The 25474-nt window shown below is 37.2% G+C and overlaps 2 protein-coding genes across 7 annotated transcripts in view; both read right to left on the bottom strand.

Annotated features, from left to right (window-relative positions):
* The window catches only part of LOC147873707 (uncharacterized), a 29480-nt gene extending 14317 nt beyond the window's left edge, over window positions 1–15163 (bottom strand). The window contains exons 1-2 of the mRNA XM_087349373.1: window positions 15012–15163; window positions 13846–14001 (exon numbers count right to left, since the gene is read on the bottom strand). Of these exons, the coding sequence (XP_087205499.1) occupies window positions 13846–13963 (118 nt within the window). The 5' untranslated portion in view covers window positions 13964–14001; window positions 15012–15163. The remainder of the gene's footprint in view (window positions 1–13845; window positions 14002–15011) is intronic.
* Window positions 15164–16550: 1387 nt separating this feature from the next.
* Window positions 16551–25474, bottom strand: part of Ten-a (Teneurin-a transmembrane protein) — a 582153-nt gene continuing 573229 nt past the window's right edge. For 5 of the 6 annotated variants that reach the window (XM_087349368.1, XM_087349369.1, XM_087349367.1 and 2 more), the window contains one exon: window positions 16551–24555. In XM_087349368.1, the coding sequence (XP_087205494.1) occupies window positions 23279–24555 (1277 nt within the window). In that variant the 3' untranslated portion in view covers window positions 16551–23278. Of the gene's footprint in view, window positions 24556–24941; window positions 25109–25474 lie in introns of those variants that run through there. The other variant, XM_022068029.2, reaches the window with a different exon arrangement.

The raw sequence follows: 25474 nt of genomic DNA on the forward strand, positions 1-25474 counted from the left end.
GAGACTTTGGACACTCAGGAAGAAGGAAGGAGAGTTTTGAAATGTGGTGTTGGAGAAGAATAGAGAAGATCAGGTGGACGGATCGAGTGACCAACGAAGAAGTATTGAGGAGAGTCAACGAGCAAAGAAACATTCTGCAGGCGATTACACGAAGGAAAGCTAACTGGCTGGGACATATTATGAGAAGGAATGGGTTACTGAGTGATATCACCGAAGGCCAGGTTGAAGGAAAGCGAGGACTGGGAAGAAGATTGATACAGCTAACCGACGACCTTAAACAAGGAAAGAAGATGACGTTCCAGGAATTAAAACGAGAAGCCGAGAATAGGGACAACTGGAGAGCTCTTTTTGGGCAGAGCAATGGACCTGTCGTAAGACAGAACACTGAATAATAATAATCTTCACAGTTTCGTTGTAGCTTATTTTCAATCACCAGACACAAATACATAAGCAATTTGATTCCAAATAGTTCTGTGGAGAAATATTTATAACATAACATTTTAAATTAAGTATCCATAGTTCGCTAAAGTCTTTGAGATGTGCCTTCAATTCATAATCCCCCACCATTCCAAGCTACAGTCCTTCTTAAAAGTATCTGCATACAGTACAGTATAACTCAAATATAAGACAACCAGTCAAGCAAACGTCAAAATTTGGGGGAAAATCTACAGCAGTACGGACACGTACTCATAAATATTACCCCCATAAGGCCAGAAATTTAAACACACCTCATGCGTAATTTGGCTTAATACGAGGCGCGTCCACAAAGTAAGTTTCCCACTCGTCCCACAGCTAGCAAACCTTATATTGCGCGAAGCGACTGTGCGTACGTGATAGAGCAATGACGCAGCATGGCGCATGCACTAACGGCACCTCCCGCGTTCTCACAGTAGCATCGTTGCAGCTGTTGAAGATGGAGGTTCTTATTCCAGCTCCCGCCGACTGTGAAGTGCGGTCAGTGATAACGCTAGGCCGCACAAGGCTCGACGGACAGCAAGTCTCCTGCAGGAGTTCAGCTGGGAGGTGTTTAATCATCCACCCTACAGCCCGGACCTCGCTCCCAGTGATTTCCATCTTTTCCTACACCTCAAGAAATTCCTGTCCGGTCAGCGTCAGCGTTTTGAGAATGACAGAGAGGCGGCGATGGTTGTCACACAGTGGTTCCAATCCCAGGCGGCAGACTTAGGCGACACAGGTATTCAAAAGTTGGTCCCACGGTATGACAAATGTCTCAATTCCGGTGGCGAATATGTTGAAAAATAGCTGGACACTTGCTGTATCTGTTGCAATAAATATTTCCATGAAATTGTGTTTTGTTTCTGTAAACGGCCCCAGGGAAACTTACTTTGTGGACCAGCCTCGTATAAGAAATATGAACGTTATACTCACGCTGGGTGGATGAGGCCGAGGTGTCGGAAGGAGGTGTTTGGGGGTTACACATTGTAAGCCACCACCAGCGAGTCATAGTTGCTCACCGACGCAAACATACCGACGCACGCATATCAACATGACAATTTCACGCTCGTGTGTCTCGGACAACATTACAGGACACCCGGGATCTCGCCGGCACACTTTAACACTAATTACGCCTGGCTTCTCACTTCGTCAACAGGAACTATACAATCTTCATGGCTGCTTTTTTGTTTAATATTTCGACGTGAGATGCATTTTTCTTACAATACCACAAAAAAAAATACATCTTTCTGTCTCAGGACGCCCTCTTAATGACCCAAAATGTACACATACGTGGCGACTACATTATGCAAATGTAAATTCGTTCAATGCAAAACACTTCGAAGGCCATACAAGCAATTCTAAAGTTTAAACACACGAGTCATTCCTAACATGTACGGACTACATAAGATTTAAATAATTCTGCAGTTTTGTAACAACTTAATTCAATATCTTCACTTCGATCCACGACACACAAACACAACTCAAAAAAACATTTAAGTTAAGATTCCAGGTTCTCAATACAGCTGTCTTTTGGGATATTCCGCTGTACATTCTGGTAAAAATTGACGGACGTTTCAGTGGCACTTACTGCCTTCATCATCAGAGCTATCGCCGGTAAATTTCTACGAGACTCCACGGCGCAAAAACCCAGAAAACAGTCATGTTCAAAAGCTCAAAAACTCTTTCTTTCTGCACCTAGTATCCCCATATTGGGAAAATGAAGCCAATGATAACAGATGGGCAGTGCATTTAGAATGCATGATGATACTGGAACTGATCTAAAATAAATTAGTATACTAAGACGTGGAATCGAATCATCTGGTGGAGCGATCTCTTGTGAATACGATAATGAGTCCAACGGTGGTGAACGTCTTCATCATCTAAGAGATTAATGGCTTCTAAACCAGGACTCTGCCCCACGGAGTTTCGTTAACTGGCCTGCATTCAGATGGAATCGAATATTTATAATATAACTACGGTATTCCAATATCAAAGCCCCGATCAGAGAGGGAGTGACCAATAACTGCAAATGTGCTTAAACCATAATATACGTTTCATATCTCAATCAACCGACAGAGAAATATAAATGTCCGATACCTGGCCAATATTCTCTAAAATTAAACTTTAATTCCTAAAAAAAACAACTGTTCACTATGTATTACAACTTTTTCGATTAATTCCATAGAAGTTTCTGTGACCGAGAGATATTTCAAGCAAAAAGTCAGCAAATTAGGTACTGTAAGATAAATAAGTTTAAAGGAACAAAAGCTATGGTTTATCAACAAGATACGATAATCCATTACGGCTCCAAGTAGCTTCTTCATAAATCTTACACCTGTCAGAAGGCACCAGCTTATTATTCGTTCTGCCTTCTTCCATCTACAGAAGCATTTCGCCAGCTCCTTAAAATATTCCGCCCCTCAACCCCTGAGTTAAATTACGTGAAGATAAGAAGAACAGGCCACAGAACTAAGCCGAAGGGCTACTCAAGATCCCAGCGGGTCACAACAGAAGTGTCGTGGACCCATGTCAGACTGTCGCCAAATACAAACGACTAATAAATATTAATATTTGATCACATGCTACCCTCTGAAGCTTGAATATCGTATAAATAATATTTAATAACTAGGTGAGTGCCCACTGTATACATTTCACTGCTTTCTGTAACGATTTAAAAGGTTGTAAAAACTGAATGTATTTAACACAACTTGTAATAACTGTCGGTACTTTTAACACAAATACAGTTTAATAAACGTCGGGAAAAAATATATTTAACAAGAATTATAATTCTCACCACAACTGAAATCCTTCCCGTCTTAACTCGTCCATATTTTACTGAATACCTTGGGTAGACCAATAGGAAATCTGTGTTCTTTTCTCCAGAAAGCCATGATCTCGTGGGAACAGAAATTGAGCTACTAACAAAATCCACTTTCTGTAAACACACTCCTTCCCCCCGGAAACAATTCCGGTTAGAAATAGACAGATTTTCTATTAAACCAGCGAAAGTATATAGGGCCTACAAGAAAATAAAAATATTGCGTTTATTTCTACAAATCAATTTCTTATTAAAACGGAATAATATGAAAACTAGTTTGTTCCATAATTACAGCTACTGTGTCTCTTGCTTATGTATTACAAATGAAAACTGCAACTTGTTTACGCGATGACATGAAGTTTTTGTACATTTTTATTTCCGAAATATGTTCACACTCAATGCCTGCGCATGCAGACGATAGGGCATGGCACGAGGGTGAAGAGGTTGGCAACAGGTGGCTGGCTGGCTGCTTCAGAGTCTTGAGTAATTGCATTTTCCACGAGGGGAGTCGCTTCGTACGGACGTACCTACTTAATCTGCAGAAAATCAAGTGGATTATCTGCGTTCATGCGTACGTATTTGCCTATCAATGTCGTTTGATGCGCTCCGCTTACCAAGCATTACTGATCCAACCATTTCAAACTGTTGCACACATATCAGCTCATTGACGTTCAAAAAAGAATAAATTTTGAACCATTAACGTACGAAGTAGCAAGTCTCGGGCGCCGTTGAATATCAAAATGCATCTGTTTAGGTTAAAGGTAACACAAAACCCCTAATATCTCAGCCCTTTAAAACCGAAGCTCGCCTAAATAATATTTAATAATTCGGTCCGTACCGCAAAGAAAACACATCACTTCACCTTTACGAAGATCAAAAGGTTACAGCTGTTACGCTGAGAATTATGTGAAACACATAAATGCACTGCAGGTGGTACATATATTTACCATTGGGCTTTAAACGGATTCTGTAGAGAAAATTTCGTTCTGAAGAACTTATAGTCGTCAAAATAATCAACAAAATCCCCCCCTCGTTATCGTAATTAAAAAAAAACCGCCACTGGACCATATCCTGAGTCAGTTGAAGCCACGTAATCATACAATATCTGAAATACGTCTTAATGGGATATTACAGTATTTTTCCCATCTACGTCTAGGTCTATCAAGTGGTTCTTCCCTTCAGGTTTTACAACTAAAATGTAAGCATTTATTAACGTTTGGCAAATGCAGATCTGCTTTAAAAATCGCTTCGGAATTAATGCGATTAACATTTTTTGGTATAACCGGAAGCCCGGATTTGAGCCTGACTATATTAAACCGGTACAACAAAGTACCCCATCTCCCCAATCCGAAATTCTAAGTCATACGCAAACTAAGAACGTGCTGTGACGTGGTGAGGAGGATTTTTTATTATTATTATTTAATATCTTTTAAAAAATACAGAAATAAGCTAATAAACTTTAAATAACGTCTTCTGAAAAGGCCAAAGTTAATTCTGCTATCCCCTCCTTGGGGAGGAGGGTTGCTAATGGATTTCAGCCATTATCCTCATCGCAAACAATGGCCCAAACCATGCCAGACGATCAGGTCTGCCCGGCTTTCGGGGTACCAGGTTCCACTCAATTTTTATTTAGGTTTATGCAAATGAGTAGTAACGACTGGTGTGTGGACAGCTCGTGCCTGATCGTCAACCTATCCTTTTTCTTCCCGCTAGTTCGAAATTATACGTTTGTGTCTGTCAATCTGGCTTTTTAAGCCCGTGATCACTCTGTTCGATGTAACTGAAATCACAAAAGTATGTTGGAGTCTGGAGGTGTTTCGTAGAAAACCGACTACGTCAGAAAAGAACAGATTTTTTTAAAAATATTCTACAGGTTTCTCACACGAAATAAATGACCGAGTCCATATCATTCGTCCGCGAATAGAGATGACTTCCAGAGATTGAGAAAAGCTTGGAATATGCTGAACTATCAGCCACAAACCACTGACAAGGGGTGGTCTTCCAGCTAATGGGATGGGTGAGAGGAGCCAATAATCTCTCACCGCAAAACGTCGGTCTGTGGGACTTGAACGGGTTCTTTAGCACGAACTGAAAATTGTAATGTCTTGCCCAGCTGAGCAACTACAAATTTTTATAAGAAAGGTCCTCATCACGAGAAGGGGCAGGGTGAATAAAGATACAGATACAAAATAAAGTCAGAGTTTCCGTGATATTGTCATGATAAGGAAAATCAGGCGTTTTAATGCAGTGTGGGCTCACAGGTAGACGCAGATATCAACATTTCGCAGAAACGTATTGTCTCCATATTCACTCCATAAGACGTAAACAGTCTGATTCTCCAAAACGCTGGTAACCTAAGATACTAATCTCTCTCTTTCCGATCTATTCATACATAAGTTCTTTTAAGGGGTAGGCTAATACCGACAAACATCAATCAGAATTCACCATGAACGCAGATTTATTAAAAATAACTGAGTTTCAGATTTCGGTATTTTCATCTCGTACTTTTGATGACAAATACAGTGTATTTTTTTTTTAGTCCATTGTGAAAGTAACTCAGAGAAAACCTCTAATAATATAACGTAGGAATCAGTGAAAATTACAGTCATTATATTAAGCTTAATTAAAATTGTTTATATGTCCACTATTTAAAATTGCAGTGTCAAGGAATCTTTATGGTATTGATTTCGTTACATTTAGTAGCATCTCAACAGATTACGCTACCATATTTATTAGTCATTAGGTCTACTTTAGTTGATTATCATAATTTCAGTTGTTTAGCAAACTCTGAGTGCGCGTCTGAACTTAAAGGAAATCCTACTTTCCTAAAAAAAAAAGTTTTATCGTAAAATCTACGGAGGGTTCAAAGTCCAACCCCCTCAGGTTACGTCACTGTTGCATTTGTTAAATTTTCACCGTTTCCCCACTTTACCTCATGGCTAAAGGAAACAGATTTCGACAATTTTATTCGCTTGATTGATACACTGCATTATATTCTGACTTATCCAAGTCGACAACAGTTCATTGGTCGAATCACATTACGCACATAAATGAATTTAAATTCCAAATATGGCTCTCTGACGCGACAGCTTCGGGCAGTCGATTTAAAAAAAATTCTTTATCCAACACAAAAATCACCCTTCCATTCACTCCTGTACAATATCACATCAATACGTTTGATTCTCAATCATATAAATACTAAAAAATGTTTCAGAAAAAATGTGTAAACATTAATTACGTAAATATCAAGTTATATACTTTACAACAAAGGACTATCGCTTCTGAATAATCATCAAATACTCAAACATGATTACTTAACATTAAATTAGCATAATGCCTATCTGCTGTCTCAGGTCTAATTAACAATTTTTTAATCCAAAGTCACGGCTAATTTAGATAATACGTGATTACCGTTAAATGTTCAGTTAGTGTTAAAAAAATCTGAACTGTCACAGGCGAGAAACAAACCAACATAAATGAGTTGTTAATTAAAACTGAACTTTCAAGTTGTAGTAGCCCCTACAAGGATTTCAATACTAGACCGCAAAGCATGAATTGAAATTCCATGTCATTGGTAATTTAAATTTTGAGGCTGTATTTCATTAAATTTCTCTCGAAACATCCAGAAATACTGACTCTTCATCAAAGCCGTGTCACTCAAAACATAACGAGAGCCCAGAATACACATTTCTAATCATTACACCCCGTAGGATATCGACCAGCTGCTACTTCAGGATCTGAACGACGAAAGCCATTGCAACTTGTACAGTCCATGACTACGAACAATTCTGACAATATGAGTCACAATTTGGTCCCGATTTAAACAAATTATAACTAAAATCGAAAAAATTGCTGATATGATACAAACATCATATTGGAGCAAAACTTCTTCAAGTTCGTTGTTTATGACGTATTCCTACATTTTTTATAGCTACTCAATATGGCCGCTGCGAGTTCATTCCACAGTTATAATTTCTTGAAATTGTGACTCACCCTGTATTTTAAAAGACAATAAAAAGAAAGTTGTGAATTTGGAAGAAATTCACTAGAGCATGTTTTTTTTTTTCAATTTCGTCGAAAGCCATCAAAACTCTATTCAATACTAGAAATGTTTAAAAGACTTATTACATATGGTTGATCGCCTTATTTTAAACTAGCTTAAGATTTGTCCACGCTCTGCCTCGTCATCAACCCATATGTTCTTGCTTCAAACCTGTGGAATCCTCCAACTGAACGTGTGTCTTTACAACTTACACCACAGCTGAATAAGTTCCTACCCCTCACACTTAAAATTCATACGACCTTTACTAAAATAAATAGGTCTCTGCAATATACTCTGTACTTTTAAAAATAAACAAAAAAATCTTATACCAATCTGTCGTTTAAAACATATTCCAAACGTAATAATATTAAGTATGAGAGTTTCAAAAGAAAATAAATCAACCAAAAACCATTACTCGATTCTGAACTTACAACTCTAGAAAGAACAGACCTCGAATTTGTTTCAAACATAACAATACGGAGTAGTTGCTGTAATAAAGTTTAAGTTGGCCATCAGAATTCCATAATCCAATTAAAATGTGAGTAACATTGGCACGGATTGCGCGTAATAAATCCCGTTGCTAGACTTTAGACAACACCTCGATTTCTCGGAGCTTTCGTGGTCTTTCAAAGTCATTCCCTATCCATAACTGACACCAAAATAATTAATAATTATTATGACATCCACAAAGGTACGTAATGCTTGAATCTAAAAAGATTCTAGAAAAATACTCGTGCATTCTGATTCGCAGTGTCACCTATACGTTCCACCAAACCCTGTTGACCTAACTGAACACTAAAATTTCAAAGTAAAGATCTCACAATTTATCATCACTTGATAAAATAACACTCGCGGATAACTAAGACACTACGCTCTTGCGAGATCAGCTTCCAATTATACGAAACATCGCAAAGTATAATGACTGATGATGATGATTTTACTTGTTGATCGCAGGGTACAGCCGGCTTGTCAACGGTCCACGCAACACGACAAGAGTACCAGTGATACGCCACTGTTGAAACCCACTGCAAGGGGGACAGAAACGCAAAACGTCGGTCGATGCTCGGCTAGCATCGAGGTCCATCGCACAGCTTCGCATCTAGTGGAAGAACAGGGCGCTCCCAGCATCAGAGAGAGAGAGAGAGAGAGAGAGAGAGAGAGAGAGAGAGAGAGAGAGAGAGAGAGAGAGAGGGGACCGACGAGAAAACTGACCGACGACTGACAATAAATATATGCCACATACAGGCCTGCCTCAATGTCTTTCGAGGGACAGGTTTCCATCTACTCCAGAAGGTTGTCACTGTAGCGACAATGCTTCAACACTGAATCTCTGAACACTGATAATGAAGGTGGTAAGTTCGTCTATATCTGCAAGGCTACACGGAGCAACACCCAAGTCTCTTAATGCGCCTAAGCGGTTTCTTCTTCTGCAAAAATGATCTTTGGTTCCTTAACCCTTTGAGGACGAAGTGGTATTGAAAAATAAACTGCCCGTTAAGAATGACGGGAAAATCTAAAGCAGTAAACATACATAGTCATAAATATTGCCCCCAAAAGGCTCGAAATTCATTTACCATGACAACTGTTTTAAGAACATAAATATTATCCAATCAGCAACTTTGGTGGCCGCTCGTCAGTCAGTTGTTCACCCCTGTCCACTGTTACACGAAGCCAGCGGTGGCCTTTTTTGAATACCTGTGATAGATTCTCTAATTCATCAAGTTCCAATGATGAAGCACGTAAACATTTAGTTGTTAAAATATATTTTATCAATTGAATATGTGTACATATCTTTTTGGAACACCCTGTATATTTTTTTTTAAAATTTCCATTTATTCAGAATTATTGCTGTTTATTCTGATAATCACGCATGGTGGGTGTAGTGCAGAGTTGCCAACTGTTAAAACAGCCGGTACATATAATTACCACCGAGTTCAAAAGGGTTAACCTTCATCACATTCACGCAACCATATTGTAAAAAACTGGCATTATGATCCGCGAATCGCAAATTTGATACGGCCTTGAACAGAAACTGCAGTTTCTGAAAATCACTTCGTTGACTAATTAACATGTTCCCTTATTTTGCTACAACGGCCGAGTTGAACATTCAAAATGAACGGAATGTTCGTGAAATGTCAATTTCATTTCACGTTTCCCTTTGGCATATAAAGGGCTTCACATTCTGAACACGAAATATTCTCGTCTGGTATTTCGAATACAGATCACAGTGGAAAACGATTTAATGGAATATAGCGACTTTAATTCACGAGGTCTTAACAAAGCTGCTCACTACAAACGCATGTTTTCAATGTTTTTTTTATGAATTCTGTTACTCAAAACTTCCATTAACGCAGTGGAATTTATTTTACAGAAACACTGAAGAATCCTCCCACAGAAATAAACATGCGAATTTATAAAATAAGGGCCTACAGGAGAAACCCTTAACCAATGTCCTCACGTTGATTTTAAATATCCACAAAGTCTTCTTTTATCATAAAATTCTTTTAATATTTCTAACCATCACCAAACTTATGTATGTTTTAAACCATTAAACTCAATCCACATCCTTACACCCTATTAAGATCCTTTTTAATAATATCCTCTCCTGTACGTCTAGATCCCACAAACGTAACGTCTCTATTTTCATGCTTCAATGCCTTGTCGAAATGTGCCTGTAAAACTGATTAATTTACCAGATTTTCGTATCCTTCGGACTCACGTTCTTTTTAATTTTGGGTCATCGGCTCCTATGACAAATTTATCTGAAACCTTGGAGTGGTAGAATCGCAAAAACCCCCCCATCTCTTCTGACCTTAACCCTCTGATCCACCTCATATATCAGGAGTACAGTGCACGTTCCAAATGTTCCACGACGCACATGAATTGTTTGCAAAGACACAGCATCCCATCTGCGTCCCTCTGGCCGACCGATGTCAGACTCGAGCTTCGAGGCTTACAGCTTAAACCCCACAACAGCGACTGCCAAATTGTGTTCGGCTGCGCGTTTTACGCTCAAATTACAACTTTTAATAGCACGAACTGGGATTACTCTGCAAAATACACGAACAGACGCGTAAATTATTCTCTTGGCCACCGCGTTCAGACCTGAGGAACATACTGTCTCCATCTTCAGTGCTAATGGCTTATAGACCATCTGAAGACAGCAGTCACTCATGTAATTAATACGAGGCGCGTCCTCAAAGTAAGTTTCCCACTCGTCCCACAGCTAGCAAACCTTATATTGAGCGAAGCGACTGTGCGTACGTGATAGAGCAATGACGTAGCATGGCGCATGCACTAACGGCACTTCCCGCTTTCTCACAGTAGCATCGTTGCAGCTGTTGAAGATGGAGGTTCTTATTCCAGCTCCCGCCGACTGTGAAGTGCGGTCAGTGATAACGCTAGGCCGCACACGGCTCGACGGACAGCAAGTATCCTGCAGGAGTTCAGCTGGGAGGTGTTTAATCATTCACCCTACAGCCCGGACCTCGCTCCCAGTGATTTCCATCTTTTCCTACACCTCAAGAAATTCCTGTCCGGTCAGCGTCAGCGTTTTGAGAATGACAGAGAGGCGGAGATGGTTGTCACACAGTGGTTCCAATCCCAGGCGGCAGACTTCTACGACACAGGTATTCAAAAGTTGGTCCCACGGTATGACAAATGTCTCAATTCCGGTGGCGAATATGTTGAAAAATAGCTGGACACTTGCTGTATCTGTTGCAATAAATATTTCCATGAAATTGTGTTTTGTTTCTGTAAACGGCCCCAGGGAAACTTACTTTGAGGACGCGCCTCGTACATCCCCTGCCACTTATGCAACCAGGAAAATCCTTTCACTGGTCCCCCATTCCACACCCTTACACCCCATTTCTCTAATATCATTTTTAATATTATCCTTCCTTCTCCGTCTTTATCTTCCACGTAAAAAACCGAAGAATACGTGAAAGCGAGAGTGGAGAGACCTCGTTCAGAAGACAGCTATGACGCCTGAACAGGTGATAGGTAAAGAATAAATAGAAAGGATATCGGGATTATTTTGGGATAAATCCCTTCCCCTCGAAATTCTCATGAATCACAATGAACCATAACAGAAACCATCTCGCCTAAAAACAGAAGCAAACGTTTTGGGGGCACAAAGAATACAAAAATAAAACACAAGAGAGTGGATCTTCGCCACTGCAAGTTACTTCCAACCCCTTTCCTCACGATAATACGCTGTTCGTTTGTGCGTAAACACGCTGATGTGCTAACAAAGGCCGTTGCCTCCTATATTTAGAAATACTAAATGACCGACATTATATTTTAAAAACGCTGAAGAAAATCAATACGTTAAAACCTTACGAAAACAAGGTCCTCAGTAAATTATCTACACTCAATAAAGTTTAAATATATCTCTCCGACTAACACTTTGAAAATCGAAAAAATAAAAAGTATTATCTACACTTTCGTGACATTGTTATTAACACGTGTAAGCTAGAATAAAACTCTAATCTTGTGAACATAAGTCTTATAAGTAGAGGTTTCCCAATCAAAATATGTACGAAGTCCTCGTCTCCTACCCTAGATATACAATCAGCCAATCTTAACATTCAAAGATTTCAATGTCCTCGTAGTACGACGCGACATTCAAAAATCATGACGCACCTAATTACGTAATGTCTGAAAACTGATATCTTAATTCGTTCTTCTTAAGTCAAAATATTTCCCTGTGCCAATTCTTTACTGTCAAAGATTTTTAACTTATTTTCATCCCTCAAAGTGAGAAAACACATTTCACTCATACAAAAATATCAAAATTACTGATCTGTATATTCAAATTGGTACTTGTGGGTTATCGGGACACATCGCTTTAAAAATAGGTTAGGTTATGTTAGGTTAGGTTAGTATAGGTTAGGTTAGTTTAGGTTAGGTTAATGTGTGTAAATAAATGACATATACTTGAAAGTTACTATATTTTATTTCAATAAATGACAAATAACCTAACCTAACATAACCTAACCTAACCAAACCTAACCTAAGCTACCCTAGCCTAAATTAACCTAACCTATTTTTAAAGTGATGTGTCCCGATAACCCACAAGTACCTTCAAATTTTATGTGAAGTAGAAAGTAGATAGGATAAAACCAGATTCTGAACTGCCTAAAATACGTGGGCCATACGTCGATAAAAATGGCAGTGGAAGCGGCAGGTGCTCTGCGGGGGCCTCGTGGCTTATGGAAGTGGTACAGAAACGAATAAGTGGGAGAGCCGCCTTCATCATCTCTCCTGACTCATTTTAAAATCATAAGAATACCCATTGCCTGTCACACCTCTTTAACGCTTGTAGTAGATTTTCTTTCTGTTCCACTGAATAAGACAGAGATTTAATGTCTTAAAAAATTTTCCATTTGCACGAATATCTTATACGAGTCAGTCAGAATGCACGAACAAAACAAAATCCCTTTTGCATTCTGCAAGAATTGTGCGATATGAGGGCCCCGGTGTCAAAACGTAACTTGTTCAAAAGTGTCGGCCAAATCCTGATGCAAGATCATGAAAATTCTGGCAATTTTATATATACATCATACTTCATTTTCCACGCGCAATCACAAGTCACATAACACAACATTCTCAGTAAGCTATTCCATTTGTTTTAGCATTTCTTAAGTAATCTGCATAAGCTGGTCTTCTGGGCTATGACACAATGTGGACTTGCAACATTTCAAAGGAACATACTATCTCCATCTGCAGGGTTTCACCACTCCACACAGCATTAAAACCCAGAAAACAAACATCAAAAATCCTTAACACTATGAAGACAAAAAATCTTAACCAATCCGATTATTCAATTTCACAAAAAGTATGCTATTCAGTTGTGTACACAATCTTTCTTAGCGCTACTTCACAAAGCTGTCACCATGGGCAGCACACTACCTCAAGGATGACGTGTTCAGTGGCACTAAACAAAATTATATTTGTCACGTATTACATACAATAAAAACTGGAACACCTTTCTGTAAAGTCCCTGCGTACGCTTCCTCATAATAACAGATGCTATGACGTGCCATAAGATACTTAATTGTATTCTAAAGTATCAATATATGTAAATGACTGAAAAACACAACATTTGTCATATTTAAAAGAACATCAAGATTATGTAATTTTTAACTCTAAGAAGCCTTCCAGAAAGTATGGGTCCACAAGATTATAAAAATTAGAAAAACTAACCACTCAAAATTTAAGTTAATTTCCACCATTCTCCATTTTTAAGTGTAATATTACTTAATGTTTATAAAATGTTAAGTTTAAGTTTTAAAACCTTGCATACCATGTAGTGTATTTGAATATAAATCATGCATTAATTGTCCTAAGTGTAAACAGTTTTGTTTGTATGCATGATTTATGTTTAAGTTAATTGCATCTTCAAGGACAAAACAAATGTCCAGATTAATGTCATTGCTGTTGAAATGAGCATCTATCAGCTTAATAGGCTTCACACATAATTAATTTCCCAGCTACACAATTTCAAAAAGCATAATTTCTCTCTTACCTGAAATGATTCCATCCATCTGCTGTAATGCTGCTTCCAGCATCTTGCTTGCTTCTGAGTGTGGACTTCCCAGCCCTACTTCTGTACGATCTTCAAAATGTTGTTCAGCTTTACCCATACCGAACTTTATTTTTCCTCCTCTGAACCCAATTTAACCTGCATAAGAAAATAACTTCATTTACTACTATACCACTATTCTGTGTTACAATGAAACTTTAAATATTTCAAATTAAAAATGATAACAAATACAAAATTTGAAAGGATGTGGAAGGAAGAAGTCATGACCTAATATAAGATACTATCTGAGAATTGACCTGGAAAGGCTGAGGAATAAGACAAAAATCTCAGTCAAGATCGTCAGTCTCCAGGCGAGTATTTAAACCCAAGCCCTTTCAAATATGAATCAAAAGTGCTAACCACTCAGTTGTAATGTTCTCATTCAATTAGAAATACAAAATTACTGGCATCATGTATCTTAATAGTTCAGGAAATGAAAAAATCTTCATAACATTCTCAAAGAATCAGGTTTATTGACTAAAAATATATAAAAATATGGCTGTGTAAATCAGACATGAACTTCAGGCTAAAGTACTAGTTCTGCAGATTACAGGTAATACAATAAAATAGAATGAAATCTGTTTACATTCCAAAGAAACTTCATAGTGCAAGCCAAGGATGTGCAACATGTCACAATATGAATACCAACAATTCGTACAAATAAAATACTTAGCTGTTACAGGCAACAACGAATTTTATTACAGTATTTGATAATTTTAAATTGAAGTAAACTAATATAACATAAAATGTATGGCCCCCAAAAGCAGCAATCTTTTGCATCTACACCCTTTAACCTGGCACCAGGGAAAAAATAAAACCTAATCACAGGTCCAAAGGAAGTGTGAAGTGCATAAATGTCGATACAATCCCATAATCTTTCTCTTTTAAATTTAACCAATCTGTGTATATTTACTAACAAAATAGTTCAATTATCATGATACTGTAAATATGGGAAACGTTGGTTGGTGTAACTTTCTGATACCAGAATACGGGCATAACCTAACAATATTTCCTTTCTCAGTTCAATGACTATGACAAGCCCAGTACAGAACGTAAAGAAGGCTGCGCTGCACTGCACTATTTGGATAATAAAATAAACACGTACTTACTGAATGGAAAACAAAATTAAATTTGCTACTCAGGAAAAACAAACTAAAGAAATTATGAAGAATATGACAAAAATATTAAGGAAAGACTACGAAAACTAACTGAACTTAACAACTCAAACAATTTTAAATCGAGAACTGTACAAGGCTATCGAGTGGAATATATCGAAATTATATATCGATGAAAACATTGAATGTGCATCTAATATCAGTGCGCTGATTTTAAAAGATTTTCACTGCAATGCAGCTTCTTTTTTCTCCAATTATTCTTTCCATTACAAACTAAAGAAGAAAGCAATTTTGCCTCCATGTGCTCTGCAGTAACTTTCCCCTTGACGTGGTTTTCACCAACCTCAGTGACCTGAGCATGGTACAGACTGATTTACACATAGCCATTGACATTACATTGCCCCTTTAAGATGTTTGCAAACCCTTGATTTTTCCTGCAGAAATTTTGTTCTAGCAATTTTCTGTGGTTCCATACGAAAATCCAAATTCCCCTTTGGTTTTATACTACTTGAAAACAAGGAAAAAATACTTTTATCAGTGAAACTAATTTTATGTAATAAAATGTGGTTTTATTGAAAGCTTGTGAAAGTCACTATCTAGCATGACAGACTCAAATCAATACATGGAAAGCTCACATTAAAACCTAAGCATTTCCGGAAATGTGTATGCATTTATTGGGTGGGGGGGGGGGCAAAACAAACAAACACAATTAAGCTTGAAGTTGATGGGACTCATCTAACCACAACTTATCAAGTCACCATGATAATTTTACCTAAGGTATTTCCCTCTTTAATACAGACCTTTTTTTTTTAAATTTAGCACCTATTTTTTATTTAGGTATCTACAAAGCCCTTGCATGAGCCGGGATAGCTCAGTCAGTATAGTGACTAGCTACGGGCTGGACGGCCGGGGTTCGATCCCCGACGGAGGCAGAGGATTTTTCCTCTAGCCTCTGCGTCCAGACCGGCTCTGGGGCCCACCCAGCCTCCTATCCAATGGGTACCGGGGTCCTTTCCCGGGGGTAAAGCCGGCCGGGGCGTGATGCTGACCACTCACCCCCATCCAGTGCCGAGGTCAAGGAAGAGAGGAGCTATACCTCCACTCACCCCAAACGCCTAGATGGCGTATAGTGGGACAAACTTTACTTTACAAAGCCCTTGCAAGATTGAAGGTATAAAAATCTATAGGATTTAATGACATCCCTGGCTTTATTATTAAGGGTTATACTAGTTTTACATCTGCACCAAGATTAATTTTCAACCTTAGCTTAACTCAGAAAAATTTTCCTTTGCTGTGGAAACAAACAGCTGTTGTTTGTTTAAGGTAATAGTGCCTTTGCTAGCAATAATAATATTAACTTCTCATATGTCTAAATTAAATACTTGTCAGCATGGATTATACATTATAAACTGAATATACACAACGGATATTCAAATCAGTTTAGAAACTTAAAATATTTCAGATGTCAGTCATGACTTCATTAGGCAAGGACTTTCATGAATAAAGAAAAAAAAAGACTAAATATACAGCAAGTTTATAAAACAAATTTTGCATTTATTAATTTTTCTGAAACACCACTTATAATATGAATGATGCCATATGGACAAAACACTGTTCTTCAAGACGCCATTGCTTCCACTTAGAAAAATTTATGTCATATCTTCATTCTTCTTCAATACCATTTGAAAGTTTTAAATATTCATGTTATAGAGTCCAAATTCTGTTGACTAGAGTTGAAAATAATTATTTCGATGAATAGACAATATTTAAACAACAATGGCACATAAATTTCAAGGCTTCTTCTTTGATGATGTTAATATTAGCAGTATGATAATGGCTCCTCTGTTAGGGTTCAGCAAGGGAATGGAATTAGGAAACAGATTTATCAATAAAGCAAACATTCAGTTTCCTTTTTCTTATATACAACCACTGAAAAAAGAACACTTTTAGAAAATATGTAGTTCATACGATACAGTCATATACATCATTCACTGTTTCACATTTTAGGAATTAATTCAACGGCAGTATCTTACACAGCTCTGGCAAATAGGAGTTTGGGAGTCTGTTCTTAAATATCCTTAACGATAAATCATGAAATATTCTATGAGTGTGGAATTGCTGCTAAATTCCTAAAACACATTTTTTTTCTTTTAATACTGAGGACTTTGGGATTTTACAGATTCCACAAATATCTATTTCAGTCATTTGGACTACAGAAGAATATGTAATTTTGTTATCTGTGTGAAACTGCAGACACTAATGACATTTCAAACACTGCCTCAAATTAGTCAAGAGCACGATTATACAAAACTACCGAGGATCCCTGCTGCACCTCAGAATGAACAGGAAAGATGGGGAAGATACATAAATTCAGTGTTTTTTAAAAATATTTTTGCCAAGTTTGCACCAGTCACTGAAGTACTACTTGTTCCCAACAGATATGGCATAGAGCAGACTGTAGATTTTAAACCACCATCAAACCTCAACTGGTAACTATAATGAATAACCACTTTTTTCTAATTAAGCCCACTGTGTGTCTATGCCATTGCTCAGGCTGTACTCTTTTCCTGACATTAATTTTCCAAGTTGTTACCTAACCATATTTTTTCACTTTAGTTAGAGTTCTTCATACATACGCCATAATGACAAGAAAACAATCTGCGCTAAACCTAATATTTATTTTGTGAAATAAATGTCCAGATTCTCTGGGAACTGTATTGGGAAAATAATTATTTTTATTACATTTGTGATCTTTAAAAATATCTTAACTGTCAATGTATGTTTAAATCAAAACTTAATTTGTAAGCATTTTAATCCAGTAGCCTATCAAAATGGCAGATCATGATGTGACTTCGAGTCAGCCACGTTATGCAGACAGCAGAATATCACTGTGCAGAAATAAATAAATAAGCTTCATGTGAGATGTTACTGGATTTGTGTGTGCAAAAATTAAACTTGAAAGGCAATTAGGTACGCAGAACTGAAAAAAAAAAAAAAAATTGGAAATCCCACGGAGAACACTTTCCTTTCTTAATATTTGTTACTTTTATGAATAAATCTACTACAGAAGCACTAATGAGCCTTTGAATGCTTTATACATTATGACCAATATTTAATTATGATAAGGCAGAGGTCTTATGATTGGACATCACACCTTCTGGGTTTCGTATCCAGTCGGTCCAAGGCTGACTGCCAGACTTGTAACTCCGAGATGTAGTAGTTTAGTGGTACGCTACTGTAATGCATAACTAGATGGACTTCACACAACTAACGAGAGTTAACTAACATACTGCATGCCCCACAAACTCACTCTGTTGCACCATACCCAATGAAGACCAGCTTTAACTTCAAAGTGAAGAAAGATCAGCTTACAAATACATAATTCTTCAAAAAATGACTTTGACGAGGTCTACAGAATAAACGTAAAGTCATATTCACTTTGGTCTGCTCCAAGATGAATGCTCACTAATACAACAGCTCATAAGCTTCGGCATATACGAGTACAGATACACAAAAGAAATCTGATGAGGATGATTCTGAAACTTATAAAAACACTGACTCAAAGCAAGTGGATGGTACACGAGATGATCAATTTCATGAAAACAGGAGCATCAATAAACAACTAGATAACTACTATCACCCAATTCATCAGCCTTTGTATTGATGATAACATAATTCCTACATTCACAGAATAAATTCTACGTCACAAACAAAATTCAGAACAACTGACAACTCCAAAATCAATGAAGTGATAAACCTGACAGAAGTTGTAGCTAACGGTGCTCATGAGGAGAATTCTGTGGCACTTTGTAAGGATTTGTGCTTTGAAAAACATCTCTTTCAGAAACAGTACTAGAAAATCGTCTGGCAGTCTGCACCAAGTTTTAAACAATCACGGAAAATCATTTTTTTTTTGCTCGGCGTTCATTAATGTCAGGGAACTGTAGCATTTAAATGTGATGAAATAACGGCAGTGTAAGTCCTGAAATTAGTAACGATGTTTAAACATCATCAAATACAGGAAGCATGTATGCACTAGAATATCATATCAAAAGTTGAAACAAGTATTTTCAGTGATATTGACTTCAGCAGTCTTTAATCTCAGTACAAAATCCATTCACAATGTTGTGGCTCTTTACCAATTTAAGCTCTTACGACTATGTGAATTTGCTTACAGTGACTGGGCTCTTGATTCTGTATGACTGAACATCATTTTATGAAAATGAATTACAATTATTTCATTTATATTTTATAAAGCTGTGTCACAGTTAATGAACAAAGTACAAAGATTATGTTATTTTCAGTAATTAGTGTCAGTTAAACAACTTAACATATTTTCTTGCATAATATACAATACAGAAAAGTTGCAATTCAAAAACAATAATTATTTTACTTACATAAAATTACAATTTACAGAAAACAGTTAAAATAATTTTAATGTGAAGTGTCATTTATTTTTCAGCTCTTTGTCACATGTCATGTGATGAAAATTTTCCAGACACAGGAATTATATTGTTTATTGACAAACTGATTCTGTTCAGGGGAACGGACAAAGCATCAGTGAACATCTTTCTGTCCTAAAAAGGAAACATTATTTTTTTCCTCCAGAGTGAAGTTAGGTTGTCTGGGATTATTTAGAACTCAAGCACAGATTATTTGGATAAAAGATAATGTAATCAGTTTTCATCACACTGAATTTTTCAGAGAGAATGTATTTTGTTCATTGCCCATAACACACTCTTAGTCACATAAATACAAAATTCTCTCGAAATATTGGGAGAAGAATATAAAACTACAGCACAGAAAGGATCCACCGCTCAGCGTAACAGTCGAGGCAGGTTTATCAGAGTGCCGATGTGATTAAAGCAACGGATATAAGGAAATAAGCCTGCTATTTTTTTTAAACATAATAAAAACAATATTTAAATATTTTCAGGTGAAAACAGTTATTAACACAGTACATACACTTACATATCTGTTCATACATTCATGCAAATCCACACATACATATATACCATATGAGCATTAGATTCCATCCTGTGTCTGAGCCAGTTCTGGCCATGCTCTGTACCCTGTCTGCATTTTGCTATTCAACTTATTTTGACTCCAGCAGTAAGAGGAATATACAAACCAACAAAGAGGTGAATACCAACAAAATGTTTAATGACATACAAACATTAAAATGACAAGCCTTGTTCCAGCTTCCCACTGAAAGGCTTTCGGTGCATTCTGTCGGGATGGACACGAATGAAAATTTTTATGTATGCTCATCAATATTGCAAATAAAACAAAATGCTAGCCACTGAAAAACAATCTGATGTTGGTATTATTAACCTTTCCATGTTACGAATACGTTTCCTTCTGGTCTGAAAAAAAAAACTTGGTGTCTCAAAAGATCAGTTAAAGAAACATATCACACCATAACCTGGCAGCATTACCAATTTGTGGATTTTCAACAACATAACTTAACCTCAAATCTTACAACACGATTTACATTGCCATAAAAAAATATACTAACAAAAAGAAGTTTCTTTAAGAATGAACTAGCATGGAAAGGGTTAACCTTTATCAACAACATAATGTGTAGTGCAGTTGACTATGTATTATGTTGGCATACTCCTGAACCCTTAAACTTGGATTTTATGTCTTGCCATCAGCCCCATAGTATGGACAGACACGAAGGCACTGAACATATATTTTAAATTTGTTGTTATTTCTCTACTTGTATTAATTTTAAAGCGATTATTTTGGTATTCTCAGAAATATAAAAACTTATCTCAGTATGGATCAATTTTACTATGTCAATGAAGAAAATCACATTTCATAGTTAATTTTTAAGTCTACGTATAGAATTACTGGTATTTAGACTAACAAAAACTGTGTACCATAAATCATCTTTCTTTAGTGAAATATAAATTTTTCAATAGAGATAATGAAAAGGCCTTAAAACACAATACTTTGTCTAATAATAAAATTATCAAATGGATGCACCAATATCATCAATATGACCTGTTGTGGGAAACTGGAATTTCAAACAAATTCTTACGGTCAAAGTTATTACAACACTTTAAACGTCGCTTCTGAAACGCAGTGATACTGCAAATTATCTTTCGACACCATAGAGCTTGCTCTTAGGATTGTAGTTACTTTGTTAACTTCAAATAATTTGGGTAATTATATATATGCTGCCAAGGATAAAAACTGTTTAATTAGCTGCAGTATTAAATATACTTGTTAAGAGAAGTCCAGAACTGTCTGACTGCGCTGAACATCTTGAAGTATTGAAATTCCGTAGACAGTTTTATGCTAACCATTTAGGAACAGTGTAGAATATTGGACTTTTGCGTATTTCACCGTACTTACTTTAGAGGTAAATCATACACTAATCGATTAAATTTCGCTGTCTTTCCAAAGGCCATTGAATAGTGCGTAATTAAATAATCCACAAAAGCTAAATACTTCAGTGCCCTCTCAAACTTGCAGTAATATACTTTTTTATACATAAATACAATATCTGTACCAAGCAGCCATTTATTAACAGAAAACAGGCAATGCAAAGGTTTAAAGGTAATTAATGTATGAACATGACATACCGTCGGTAAAGAGAACATCTGTAAGGTTCATAACCGAAGCTTGCGAACTGAAGCAATTACCCCAGTTACATCTCTTTCAGGCAAGGGGATGATGACCCATGTCTATTTTCAACATTTGTACACGTGCGTACAATTTGGACTTACACAGTGACCTGCTCTCATTCCCTCCTTAATTGGCATTGTTTAAAAATAGTTTAAGGTTTTTTTTTACAATACCATTCCCAAGGAAATATACTAGAACACACACACAACTTAGGCATTGTTTTGTTAATCAATGACAATACGCTTTCACCGAGCGTTAATCAGACAAGAACATATCTTTTTTCCAGTTTTGTTTTACTTCATAATTGAACACAACATTAAAAACAAACCATATATCAATAAGTGACAGACCCATTAATACTTCCTTAAACACTGTTCTATGTCTGTTATAATAAAAATATATAAATATAATTATCGACACAGAATATTTATGATTAAACCAGCCACAAAATTCCGTTCCCTTTGGACATTTCCCTCTGGGTAGTGTGAAACATTTAAAGGAAACACAAAAATAACACACCTTATATTCTTCCAACATAGCACAGACCACAACATGGTCACTTCTTCGCATTAAAGCCCAGCTGTCAGCAATATTAAATATTAATATAAATATATTTACAACACTCTCTCTCTCTTTTGAATGCAAACTCTTCCTGTTCTCCCTTGTGTGTGTGCTTCAAATTTGGCACACAAACTTTAAAATAAATTTGTGGTAGTTTCACATTTCCTCTTTAGCATCTTCGAATAATACCTCTTTCAAAAATGCTGACCATAAATTTCTTCCATCCAATTTGTGTTTCTGCAACAACAGCTCTTGGTGACCTTGAAATACCAATTTCTCGTAAAAAATATACCTTGGAAATTAATTTATCTCAAGCACACCAGGTCCCAAATATTAATTATCATAAAAATGGGTTAGTTACAAACAAAATGTTTTTGAAAGAGGTAATTATGACAGACTGGCAAAAATCTTATGACAAATGTAACATTTTCACAGTCTGCCTACAAGAGTGTCAACAGCTACTTGTTCCTCGTTATAACTCCTTCAGGCTACCAACATCCGATCATCACACATAATGACTGAATTCTGGTAAGTCATGAAAGATTTATATAAAATATACAGCAGCCCTTTCTACTACCAGTGACCCAAGAACCCCAAATTTAAGACTTCACTTCTTATAGAAGACCCATAGATGTCAGACACAAGATGTTTTACATTTTTATAATTAATTCATCTTTGATGGTTCAATACTTGATAGATAGTGCAATTCTTGGCACACTTTTATTTCTTAACTCATTCTTTAAAAAAACCTTTTCTGAGTTATTCGTTTTTAAAATTAATTTCTGGTTCGTTAAAAGTTATTCAAGTTTCATTTGGTTTTCAAATATTTTACGTTCCCTATGATATTCAGTCTTCATCAAAAGTTCAAATGATTTATCAAGAAATTCACAGATTGTATTTGAACATTTTGAATTTTTATTTCTCACACTTCCTTGGAAAGTCTCATCTGCTGATGTGCATATTAGAACAGCTGGAACAGTACAATATTTTTCCAGTTGCCAAAGCTCACAAGAGAAATAAGTCTTTGGTGGAAACATTCTGTACTAGTGCCGGTTTATTATCTTTTAGCATGATGGACTACTGTGTGTCCACGGTAGCCACCAGTGTTTATTACTGTGACATGTTCGTCTTTTTGAGTGAACAATGACTGGAAACTCCATTGAAGGTATATTCTTCTTGTCACTGGCAGAATTCGGTGATGATGCTGACGTGTCTTTCATGGTATGTTGGAAGAACTGAGAAAATTGACGAGTTTCATCTGAGAAGGAAGTAAGTTCTGTTTTGTTGTCCTGGCCATCTGATTTGCTTTCTCTCTTTCTCCTCCTGCGTCTGCTAGCTGAATCTTGCGTTGTAGCAGAAACTGTCGTTTTTTTGACAAAGCGGATATTGAACGGGTCCTCTGCTAGCTCTGGGTACCTCCTAACATCATGGACATATTCACCATCATAAGATGAGGCAAAACCAACCTTCAGAATCTCATCCATTTCTGTTGCTGACCAGTCAACAGAGCCAGCAAATCCATTCCTCAAAGCTTCCTTCTCTCTATGCCAGGCTTTTCGAACAGCAATTATTTTGGCATGATGTAACAACCTTTGTTTTTCACGTTCAGGTGTGGTTCCATACCGAAGATTTACCACAGCTCCTGCCCCGTGCAGTTTCAAGTCTGCCACTTTTCCTCCTCCCGTCCCAGCTGGTGTTTCTCCTGAAGCTGCTTCTTTCTCATGAAATGTTGTATTAACCTGCCCACCTAAACGTTTCAACTGACCTCGATCTTCAGAAGCTCGCCAAGAATCCTCTTTGACAAAGAAGAAGACATCTTGATGTGCATTGTGAAAGAAAGTGAACGGCAAGAGGTATGACTGATTAAATACAGAAGTGAAGACGTCACGGTAGATAGCATTTGCTGCGGGAACACTGCTGATGACTGCCCTGCCCTCAGGTGTTCGTGACACCAGAATCCCTCTGCCAAACGGTGGATCGCACGCAGCTCCCAATCGTCTGAACTGAAACAGAGATGCGGGGTTTGTTGCTGGAAAATCCTCAGGGGGCCAAGTGTCTTTCTTAACTGCTGAGCGCGGTGGTGATGAGAGAGTGGATGCATCTCCGGGGCGGCGTTCAGCAAGATGAGCCAAGAAACCAGATGCAACACCAAATACTGAAGAAGAGTCTTGACGGAGCTGGACAGATGAACGCGATGACATAACGTACGGCATCTCTTCCTTTGAACCCCAAAGCCCAGGTGGAGAGAGAGGCAAGCCTCCGCTTGGAAACCTATCTGGATACAGCTGTGGTGCTAGGTTTTCCAAATCGTATCCCAACAGAGTGAGCCAGCTCTGGTGATCTGGAGATAAACCAACAATGAAGATTAGTCTGGTAATAACTGCATGCGGGATTTTACATTTAAAGGAGATAAACCACTTTGAAAAAAAACAAAAACATGCTCAGTAAGTACAATGAAAAGCAATGTACTGGGGATGGACAAACTTGATACTTACCTCGAATAGCATTCACCAAGATATTAATGAATATTCGATGAATAAAGTGAATCATTTAATGATCATACTCCTTGATCTAACATTTTAAAAATATAAACAGACAAGTACCACAGAAGGCCCTTGTATTTAACAAGTTTGCTCATCTCCACAAGTTAATTTTTATAAGCTCCGTGCGACTCATTACTACTGTCATGCGTAAAAACGTAACTTGAAATAAGAAACTTACACAAACACGCCTGTACCTCTTCTTTTTTCTTTCTTTCATCCAGGGAACGGGCTTAATACACTTGGACACAAATCATGCTTTAACAAAATTGACGACTGCATGCTAAATACATATTTGTTGCTTCAATTTTCTTCTACAGCCTCATCTTGAAATGTCCATTTCAAGTACCGTTGCTATAAAATCAAGTACATGGCCAACGTAAACACACACAATTCTACTTCCATACACGTGCACTTGTAATGTAATGTGCATTCAGATTATGCAACAGAAATATAATATGAAAAACTGTGCATTCAGTGTTGTGGATTTCCACACAAATTAACTGAACTCATTTTGATATATCATTTCCATCATTGCCACAGTTTGGGTATGAATTATCAATATGGCGTGTGAACTGAAATGTGAAACTATAATAGCCGCCAAAGCATAGCACACATGCATGGCGAAAAATGCAGAACCCATGCAATCATACATAACGTGGTCTTCGGGGATTCAATAACAATAATTTGGAGGAAGACGCTGTTTCCAACTTCTTCCCT

This window comes from Zootermopsis nevadensis, unplaced genomic scaffold, assembly GCF_977971745.1.
Source record: "Zootermopsis nevadensis isolate Lab colony 2312 unplaced genomic scaffold, Znev_1.0 Znev_ptg000016l, whole genome shotgun sequence".
Lineage (NCBI taxonomy): Eukaryota > Metazoa > Arthropoda > Insecta > Blattodea > Termopsidae > Zootermopsis > Zootermopsis nevadensis.